Source organism: Scleropages formosus, chromosome 16 (genome assembly GCF_900964775.1).
Source record: "Scleropages formosus chromosome 16, fSclFor1.1, whole genome shotgun sequence".
Classification (NCBI taxonomy): domain Eukaryota; kingdom Metazoa; phylum Chordata; class Actinopteri; order Osteoglossiformes; family Osteoglossidae; genus Scleropages; species Scleropages formosus.
This window is the reverse complement of record NC_041821.1, coordinates 12,762,210-12,772,985: the sequence shown is the minus strand read 5'-3', so window position 1 is coordinate 12,772,985 and position 10,776 is coordinate 12,762,210. Positions and strand designations below refer to the sequence as shown.

Below are 10,776 nucleotides of genomic sequence, written 5' to 3'. Positions count from 1 at the left end.
TCAGTCATGGTTGGAGTTTTGAAAACAATTGTTTCTTTTTCGTGGACGGAAGCGCATTCTGTCTCTCATTTGACGTTTTTAAAATGTAAGCCATCGTACTTTTGGCACCATTTGGACTGAACGCTCTGGAAAACACGAATGCCTGGAAGGGCTGCTGGAAAAAGAAGAGGATGAGCATCAAAGGATGGGTGAACTCGGTCACAGTGACAGTGAGCACAAATGGTGGGCGGAATGTTCTGGAAGCGTGCTCTCTGTGGTTGCCAGCTTGATGGCACTGAACAAGTACTCGAGCCCTACCCAGTGACCCATGCTCCCTTCCTAACTAAGGGATGACTGCACTGTACTTAAATTTCTACCATTCACCCTACGTGCTGTTTTGCAGTTGCCAGGGAAACCCCACTAATAACAAACAGATCAAAACAAAGTGCATTCCCTTTTAAATCCATTCACTGATCAAAACAAGTACACTTCAGAACTGGGGCGAAACTGCGAGCTTTAATGCGAGACACACGCGCCCCACACGGACGGACTGGTACCCCGTCTCGTCCAGTCCCGTCGCTCGAGGGCTGGTCACGTGACCGTCGTCCGGCGGCCACTCTCGCGGCGCCGCCTCGAGACCATGCGAGCCGAAACGGGACAGGGGGTAAGTACTCCGTTGCACTTCCACATCTTCGTTCTTTTCAGCAAAGCAGCGCAGCTTGGTTATTAGCGTGATATGATTATCTAGTATTAACGTTAGTAATTCATTTTGAACCGGGAGGGCCTTGGTCCATCTTACTAGCCATGGCATCGTCAGCTCACTTAACTTTTCAAACTTAAGTTACGTATCAGACGTCTCGTCTGAGCTTCTAACGCGCGTTTTACTGAAAACTTTTATATCTAATGGAGGATGTAAAAATTGTACGAAACATATGCATTTAATATTGCATACTTAATCAGGTTGTAAATTAAACACCTGTGGAAGAAGGGCTGAAACCCCCTTTTAGCTGAGCTCAAATCAATAGTTGTTTGTTTGGGAGGGTGAGCGTGTTGAAAGTGATTGGCAGTCGCTTCAGCCAATAACAAGCTTCGAATGGTGTGTGGACATTTTCAGTGTCATGGTTACGGGGGTTCGCTCATCCCGACTGGAGCAATGGGAAAATGGGGGTGGGGACTGTTGTCAAGCAAGGTTGGCTGAATTTTCCTGGGCTATGGAATTCCACACATATAAAAGAAAGGTAAAAGGAAAAAAGTTGCTTCAAAGAAATACATATTTTACTTCTCTGCATAAACTAAGGAACAAAAACTTAGTTTGTGAAGCGAAGAAAATACTGTGGCATGCTGAAAAGTTAAATTAGCGGGGAAAAAGTGAAGTTTGTGGTTGTCGAGTAGTTCGAACTGTGCGGGGATGATGAATCGCTTTATTTATTTATATAGGTGGTTTAGTTAAAACGTTTTCTAGCCAGTGAAACGTCACCTGGGCTTCGTCACTACTAGTGAGTGGGGCTTTGCCTCCAGTTCTGCTGAACAGCCGCTTTGTCATTGTTCCCTTTCTATCTTCTTATCGTTTTCCACGTCTCACTTCAGCCGCCGCCGTTCGGTGAGGCCGTTGGACCGCGCTGGTCACGTGGACCGCCGCTGTGCGGTCGCGAGGTAACGGTGCACCTCTGCCAAGGTGTGGCGCCTTATCGTTGAAATAACGGTTTACTATTGGAGAACTGCGCGACTAACTCCACCCTGCGTGTTTTTTATATGCTAATACCTCGTTCAGTCAAGCGTAAAACAGCAGGGAAATCAGGTTCGAACCAGCAACCTTCTGCTTGCAAGATCATGCTTTTAACCACTACGCCCCTTGCTGCTGCACCTTTATGCAAATCGCTACTCAGTGATTTGCTCGTGTATTTGCATATCAATTACGCGGTAAAATGATGCCATCAGGCCTGCTTTTGCGTAGCCTTAGACGATTCGTGTGAGTTCACATATAATATGCAGCTCGTTTCGAGTTTTTAAGCGGAAATACTCATAGTGATATAAACGAATGCTTGTATTCTTCCTCGCATTTAATTTGAGTAAACCGGAATGTTTTCTGAATTGCTTAAAAGGAAAATTACTTGTGTGTAAAGTTGAACCCAGATTTTCTTTTTATCTTTTAATTGATATGTGCAATGCTGATTAGTTAAAATGATGCTTTACATTTTTATTTTCATTAAAAACCGCATCCGTATGGATTAATGTTTGAATCCGCATTCAACGGATGCGGATTTTGATGAGCTCCATCATCACATCTCTAGCAGCAGGTATAGCTCATGCCTTGCAACCCCATGGCTACAGGTTCAGATCTGCAGTCTGTGTGGAGTTTGCATGCTCCTGTTTTTGCGTGCTTTTCCTCCTGCAGTTAAAAGATGCCTTTTTTAGGTGAATTGGTGACTCTAAATTTCCCTTAGTGGGTGGCTCTGGTTACGCATCCCATCCAGGGTATACCATCCTAATCACTCTGTGCTTCTGAGATGCACTTTGGACCTCTGTGGCCCTGCACTGGACAAGCGATTATTGATTGTAGGTGGATGGATGGTAATTTTTGTTTAATACCTGCCCATATTTGTATACTTTAGTTATTGTGAGAGTAGTGGCGGTTTATATCGTCACTGTTTTGCATGAATGCTCAATTTATTGGTTCTTAGTGGGCTTATGCCCATTTTCATTGGTAAGGTACCAGGGTAGATACAGTGTTTTTGCTAATGTTTTTCAGTATGTTTTTAAAGGTGCCTTAAGAAGCCCAGTTTGTGACACCAAGATGATCATGCGATGGTGACACTGGCATCAAGGACTGGTTTCACCGCAGTGTTACATTTCGCCGCATCACTCTGCATTTCGGAAAGCCGCAATAAAACTGACAATGTTCAGGCAGGCTGAGACTGGGAAGAGGCGCTTGAACCTCCAAGCCGTCACGCGAGTGAGGAGTGTGGAGGTGGCGCGCGGTCGGACTGGGTACGGCTTCACCCTGTCAGGCCAAGCCCCCTGTGTGCTGAGCTGCGTCCTCCGAGGCAGTCCCGCAGACTATGTTGGCCTGCGGTCAGGAGATCAAGTCCTGAGTGTGAACGAGATCAATGTGTCAAAGGCCTCCCATGAGGATGTGGTTAAGCTGATTGGAAGGTGCTCGGGGGTCCTGCACCTGGTCGTTGCGGAGTGTCGCGGCCACCTAGACTCCTGCTCCAGTGATGAGGAGCTTGGCCTCCACGATGCCAAGAACCACTGGTTGAAGCCCAAGGTTGACTCAAAGACCCTGGGGATCAACCGGGCTGAGAGGGTGGTCGCTGAGATGCAGTCTGGGGGCATTTTCAACATGATCTTTGAGAATTCCAGCCATTCCTCCAGTAGCTCAGAGAAGGCAGCTGCTCCCAAAGCAAGGCCGCTATCAGAGCCAGACTGCTCTCACAGGGCCAGGAGTCACAGCTCAAAGAGTAACCCGGACTTGCTGTCTGAGGAAGAGATGGCCAGAGTGCTTAACGATGACTCAGTGTTTGTGGAGATGTTTGAAAACCAGGATGATTTTGCTTTGGATGCGAGCATCCTCAATGTAGGCATGATCGTTGGGTACCTTGGCTCCATTGAGTTGGCTTCCACAAGTTCCAACCTGGAGAACGACAGCCTTCAGGCGATCCGCGGCTGCATGAGGCGCCTTAGGGCTGAGCAGAAGATCCACTCGCTGGTGATGATGAAAATCATGCACGATTGCATCCAGCTGTGCAATGACAAGGGCACCATTCTGGCTACGTACCCAGCGGAGAAGCTGGCGTTCAGCGCGGTATGCCCCGATGACAGGAGGTTCTTTGGCCTGGTCACTATGCAGGTTTCAGATGACCACAACCTGGTGAGAGAGGAAGACGGTGGCCTGAGGACCTCTTGTCACGTCTTCATTGTAGACCCAGAACTGTGTCATCACAAGATCCACCAGGGCATCGCACGGCGGTTCGGTTTTGAGTGCACCCCAGACCCAGACACCAACGGTTGCCTCGAGTTCCCGCCAACCTCCCAGCCCCTTCTGCAGTTTGTCTCGGTGCTGTACCGCGACATGGGGGAGTCTATCGAAGGAATGAGGGCCCGCGCCTTCTTAGACGGTGATGCAGACGGACAGCAGAACAACAGCACCAGTAGCAACAGTGACAGCGGTATTGGAAACTTCCTTCCAGAGGAGAAGAACAACCGGGTGCTCCTGGTGGACTTAGGGAGCAATCCCGGGAGACACGTTCCCAACGGCCTGTGGGAGAACCCGCCGGCCAGAACCCCGGGACAGCCGACCGCACATTGGAACGGCTATCGCTACGACCACCTCTCAGAGCTAGGTCACCCAGATCCGTCTCAGCTCTCGGGCCGACATCTAGGTCCTGCTGGCCGGATGGAGGTCCCAGCTCCTCCCCCGAGAGCCCACTACCCTCACGCCAAAAAGACAGGCGTGGCCGGGGCCGCCCAAGGTGGTGGCCAGCGCTGGCTCCCTGTGCATGTCCTGCGGGACTGGCAGCAGGGCATCAGCAGCGACCAGGAGTCCTACGCCGAGTCCACGGATGGCTGGTCTAGTGCTAACTGCAGTACCCTGCCTCCGCCAATGAGTAAGATCCCTGCAGACCGGTACCGGGCGGCTGGGGAAATTGCCCAGCCTTCCAGGCTCACTGCACAGAAGGATGAGTGGGCTAAGAAGCTCTTTGGAGCAGACAAGGCCTTCAGGGACCACCAGCATGGAAGGCGCTCAAAAGATGAGGAAAAGAAGGAGAAGGTAAGAACTTTTTCTGCACTCCTTTCAACACACTTCTAATTTAACAAATGCAATCATGGTACTTACATGACTTTATACTATGTTGTATTTTGTAATTTCTTGTAAAATTTGTTAATGTATACCCAAGGAAGAGAATGCAGTTATGAAGTATTTCTCCATTGCTTAATTGTTGCAGGAAGACAGTTTGTGTCAGTAGACCTGTTCTGTACACCGCAAAGTGTGGAGTGAGGGTTTTATTTTAATGGTGAAATACACACACACACACACACATTTTCAGAACCGCTTGTCCCATACGGGGCCACGGGGAACCGGAGCCTACCCGGTAACACAGGGCGTAAGGCCGGAAGGGGAGGGGACACACCCAGGACGGGACGCCAGTCCGCCGCAAGGCACCCCAAGCGGGACTCGAACCCCAGACCCACCGGAGAGCAGGACTGCGGTCCAACCCACTGCGCCACCGCACCCCTTAATGGTGAAATAATTTCCATAAAAATTTTTCAGGGTAGATGCAGTATATTCCTCAACTGTCTTTGGTGACTGTAGACCAGCTGTGATATTTTGTGTAATTATTCTAAATTGTGGGTGGTACAGTGGTGCAGCAGGTAGTCTTGGTGCCTCAGAGCTCCTGGACTTGGGTTTAAATCTGACTCCGTGCTCCTGTTTCCTTACACAGTCCAAAGATATGGTTTGGTACATATAATGGGTTTTTTTTTTTTTAATGAAAGTAGCATGATAAGTTGGACAAACAGAGGGTATTGTGTTGTTTTAATGGACTTTTGGGAATGTGTATATAATTTCACTCTGATAAGGTACAAGTATCCTGCTCTACACTGCAATGCTGAATGTGTTATTTTTACACAAGAGTTTGGCTGTATTTCTGTGTATAAAGGTTATTTAACCGTTTAGCCACCATCCCAGATGGAGCATGGCTATAAAAACCTACAGGAACTCTAATGAATAATCTTTGCTTCATCCTTGTCTGCCAGATTTCGGAGGAACTCCCCTGGGAGGTTTACCAACACACACTGAGATAAACATGGCTCCTGATCTTTATTGTTCGCAATCATCTTTCTTCTCACAGAGTGGAACAGACTAAATATGTCCACAATATAAGGAAATGCGGAGCTATGGAGAAGCTCGCTACACACAAGGAGGGTTATTCATTGCAGAAGCAGCATTGTTGAGGTTGGCAGAGCAGCAGCACAGTGAACATACTGTCAGTTAAACATATTCAAGTAAACATACAGTTAGAGGATTCACGCATTGTCGAATAGCTTCATCTCTTGCACATGGGCATGTAAGTTTTTGCAGTAGCTCCTGTTTGTGTTCTAAGGTGGGGAATTACTGAGCATGTTGTACTGTAGACCACAGTAACCTAGGTGATCTGGCTAGTAACGCAGACCTGTTGCTCACAACCTTGCTGTTATGATTGGCACATAATCTATAATTATTTCTGTGCCGCAAATGTGCAGTGTCCTTAAATTTTTCTCACGCTAAATGCATGTGATATGTTTGGTGTCCGTAAGCATTTTGCATACATTGCACTCGTTTGTGTCTTGCATATATCGAATTTACGCTGCAAGTGTACGTGATTTGTGTCACATAGTTTTTCCACGTCGTTTCGACGTTATTTTTCGCTGCATTATAACCAGGCAATACAGCTGTATGTTACGTACTGATGTGACTGACTGCTGTGAGAATTCAAAAGATGTGCAGCTTTCCGACAGCAACTCAAAGTAAACACCGTTGCCATGGAAACACCTTCTGTCTCTCAGGGGTCAGATTATGGCATGCTGACTGTAAAGGGTAGAATGAACAGTCAAGATGTCGAATGGCAGCTCGTTACACACTGCACATACAGGTGAAAGCCTGTCCTCAGTGGAGATCCAGACAGGTTATTGACGTTCACAAAATGGGCACAGCTTTATTTTTGACCCAGAGGCACCGCAAAGGCTTTTTTTTTTTTTTTCTTCATGAATAATGAAATCGTAATGATACATCTCTGGTGGATGGACTTACAGATCCCATAATTTCAGATGGATTACCAGTGGGACATGTTGCTTCCTCCAATGGATTTTGTAACTCCAAATCTTACCACACCAGGGGCTTGGACGTGACAGGTGATTCACTCACAGCATAGCTACCGTCCTGCTCATTTTTGGTTTTGAAAGTGGTCTTGGCATCACCTCGGTCAGCCGGTTAGATTAACCAATGACATTGTGCACGGTAGCAGGCTTTAAGTGCTGGAATTGTACAGATAAATTAAGGCATGTGTTATAATCCATAGCTACAGTGGACCATCTAGGGGTTAGAAATGATCTTTTTGGAATTCCTGCATCACACCCATTTAGTTTTTTTATGCTGCTTTGCACTGGGTTAATTTTTTTTTTATTGACACATCTTTGTATTCTCTTTATAACAGTGCAGACAACTCCGAAAGGGCTCCTGAAACGTCGTCATGTCAAATCATGGTGAAAAAGAAAGAAAAATTAAAGATCTGCAGCTTAAACAAGCCTCTTAAATGAAGAGCTCAACTGGAACAAATAGCGTCATGCACTTGATGGCCAGCAGAAGCATGTCAGAGAGCTCCTCCTGTCTCACATGTTGATGCTGTTTTAAGGAGAGTCACTAGGTGTCTCTGTTTCATCTACAATAAGTTCCCTCGAAAAGCTCTTAAGTCGTTCTTTCTCTTCTGAACGCGGATTACCAGTCACACAGAAAATACTTCTTAAGAATAGCTTTGTGCGGCATTAAGCAAAGGCTTTCTTCGTAGTACCTCCCTGAGTTGACACAGTTTTATCAAATTGCCTGCCAGCCGCGAAAGGCCAGACGATTAGCGTGTACTACGTTACTGTGCTGAACATCCACCGTTTGGTTATCGGGCGAAACGTTGCTTGTTCGCTCCCCTGTTGCTTAAGGAGAAGCTGTTTAAACATGCTTTGAACAGGCCTCACACAGCCCTTCTTAGTCTGTAAAATGCTGAAATGCAAATTCCTCCCTGTGACGAGAGCCCAGACATGTGGTGTGGTTAAGCGGGGAGGGGGAAGCGGGGCTGGTCCGTGGATCAGCGTTGCACATTTGTGCCGCGGTTGAAATGAACCCGGCGTTGGCGTGTTGGTTGCTACGGGCAGAGAATTCACATGCTGCCAGTATAGCGACCCGCAGTTGCGCCGCAGTGCGGTTGTGTGTTTACTTCGAGTGTACCAGTCTGAAAGTCACGTAAACAGGATGGAAGAATTTTCAAGACAGCCGAGGTCAGCCGATCCTCAGATATGCGGGGAGACCGAGCGGTTTGAAATGAGGAGTAATTGTGGACTGGGCTTCAAAGCCGAGCTGATCGTGTCCCCACCCTCTAGACCCTCAGACGAATGTATTCCTCAGTCCGCATTCGACAGTAACAACTCGGGTCATTGCAGAAGTGTTGTCAGCGGTGATTGGTGTTTTTGCTGAAGTGCGTTTGTCCAAAAGGAATATTTAGACAAGTGTTAGTGCCTGTTTTAGCATCAATGCCTTTGTTATCCCAGAAACTCTTGGATAAATGAAGAAGCCAACGCAACCTTTTTAACTTGCTGTACGTTTCGACGGCGAAGAAGGCCAGCGGACACATTTTCGAGACGGGCACCATAACGGGTTCTTCGTTGCTGTGTACGGCTCACTTGGGCGATCGGGAGCACGGTAATGGATCTGCCTGCTCGCTCTGGTTCATGAGCCCATTAATAGCCTACAGCTCACCTGCCAGGTGGCCGAGGCACAAGAGATGGTTCTCGCACGTGGCGTTTCCGTGGGGCTGACCCTGGGGCTCGCCCCTCCCTCCCTCCCTCTCTCTCTCCTCTCCCTCCCTACCTACCCCCCAGTTCCCGTCAGTACAGCCTGGTGGCTGGACACGGGGGAGCTGGGGCACGCGAGCTGCCAGTGGAGGAAGATTAGCTCGTATCCTGGCAACCCTGACAAGTATCTGATTATCCTGCACTCGCAGGAGCTAAATAAATAAATAACATGGCATAAATGTCACAAGTTCATTGCGCAATTATTTTATCATCTTCACTGGTGATCTCTGCTTGTATGCACCGAGAATTCTTCCGAGTGGGTCAGGCCATAATTATGTGTTTGTAGCTATTTTTCTGAATTTATGTGGACAAAAAGTATGTTTCGTCTGGGGCGCCGATTTATCACGTTTATTGACACGATCGCGTTCTCGTGGCGTCTTCGTCATACGTACCGACACGTGCTGTTCTCGAAGGGCTCTGTGCTGTTCGTCTTCTTCCGGCATGTTGGGAATAGTGGAAAAGCAGGAGGGTGTTGGGAACGATGAAACAAAGCAGCAAAAATGCTAACGCGTCCCGACATGCCGGCGGTCCTGCAGCGCGCTTTCTACAAATCAGCCGCAGACTTGCAGACTGTATTCCGCAGGGGAAGGGCCAAACAGCGTAGCGTTTTGGTAAGAGTAAGCGCTTCAGTGCATCGCTGGTAAAAAATGTTTGGGCTGTTCGTTTGTCTGTAATTACATCTGTTTCTGGCCTGCTTTGGCTCAGAAAGAAGTGGATTTTGTGCAGGGAGCCAGGCAAATGAGAGGGTAGCGCCACACACGTGGTTCCGTTGTAATTATTGGTAATACTTTCATTCAAATTCAGAAATGCACAGCAGCCTCTCTTACTCAGGCTGCTGGTGTAATTGCTTAATTTCTTCTTTGGCAAGGCCGTCTTGGGTGGTGAGATTTGAGAGAGATGAACATGCTAATAGCCATAAATACACTGGAGATTTTGTGTGAACCCTTACTTGAAAGAAAATGGCAATATAGGTGTACCACAGCTGTTTATTTTGCAAAGGTCCGTGGCGGCTGTATCCAGTTTTTCGTCCCGGCTAGACGGGTCCGTGCGATCAGCTTGGTCTCTTCATGGGAAAAAGATATTACGCCACCGAGAGCCCAGGAAGGGGAAGTATAGCCAACTCAAACCTGCTGTACTCACTCTTTTCCAGGCCAGGGGTTGAATAGCTCTGCTGTTCAGATGAGGAAATGTCTATCCGGTCCTTCCAGTTTCAATAACAGCTTGTCCTCAGCAGGGACGTGGTGATATGGAGCCTATCCCGGAAGCAGTGAGTGCAAGGCTAGGAGGTACATCCTGGACGGGATGCCAGTCCGCCGCGGGGTAGCCACTCACGCACACTTACCCGTCCACACTATGGTAACTTAGCATCATCAAGTTCACCAGAACAGCATGCTTTTGGACTGTGGGAGGAAACTGGAGCGCTTGGAGGAAGGCTACGCAGACACGGGGAGAAGATGCGAGCTCCATGCAGACTGAGCAGGAACCAAACCCATATTGGATACCACCAAGGCGCTGTGAGGTGGCAGTCCTACTCACTGCGTCACGGTGGCGCCCATAAGGGAATTGTTTTTTTCTTTTTAAAACTGAACAATGTTTGATTGTGAGTAGTATAATCGGGGGTAGCCAACAGATCCTGCCTTATTAGAGATGACCCTCTAGCTACCCTTTTCTTCCCGTGATCTTGCAAGACATGATGGAATAAAAGGAAGTGTGGAAGATGCTGTGGTGTAGCTTGGTGCTTGGCTCTCTTCACTTCTGTAATGCAGACATGGGGGGCCTGGCTTTAATAAGGCCTCCGCAGGGAGGAGAGCACAGAGCCACCTGCTCTAGCTTGTGTTAAATTACAAAGCTCTGCACAGCAGTGGTTTCTCGACTCTAACATTGCTCCACACACAGGGTTTCACCACGGTCCCTGAGGGCGGATCAAAGGGGCGTGTGATAGTGGTGGACGGCTGCTAACGTTTTCCTCTTCCTCGTCTTCCTCCTGGCAGGGCTCACGGTTCGGGAGCGTCGCCGTGGGCCTCCCCCAGCCACCCCAGCGCTCCTCCGCTAAGCGCTCTCTGAGCCGCTTCAAGAGACTGAGCCTGGCACGGTCCCTGGATGACCTGGAGGTAAGCGCCCGGAGGCTGCAGCCGCTGGGAAAGTTGACCCACCCCCTTTTCCCTCGCACACTCTCCAAAGTTTAGCAAAAGCACCATT

At 48.4% G+C, this 10,776-nt stretch overlaps 1 protein-coding gene across 5 annotated transcripts in view; it reads left to right on the top strand.

Annotated features, from left to right (window-relative positions):
• Window positions 1–557: 557 nt before the first annotated feature.
• The window catches only part of rgs12b (regulator of G protein signaling 12b), a 57,064-nt gene continuing 46,845 nt past the window's right edge, over window positions 558–10,776 (top strand). Inside the window, exons 1-3 of one of the 5 annotated variants that reach the window (XM_018737946.2) lie at window positions 558–643; window positions 2,742–4,750; window positions 10,569–10,688. In XM_018737946.2, coding sequence (XP_018593462.1) covers window positions 2,876–4,750; window positions 10,569–10,688 — 1,995 coding nt within the window. In that variant the 5' untranslated portion in view covers window positions 558–643; window positions 2,742–2,875. Of the gene's footprint in view, window positions 644–2,728; window positions 4,751–10,568; window positions 10,689–10,776 lie in introns of those variants that run through there. The other 4 variants (XM_029258881.1, XM_029258878.1, XM_029258880.1 and 1 more) reach the window with 4 other exon arrangements.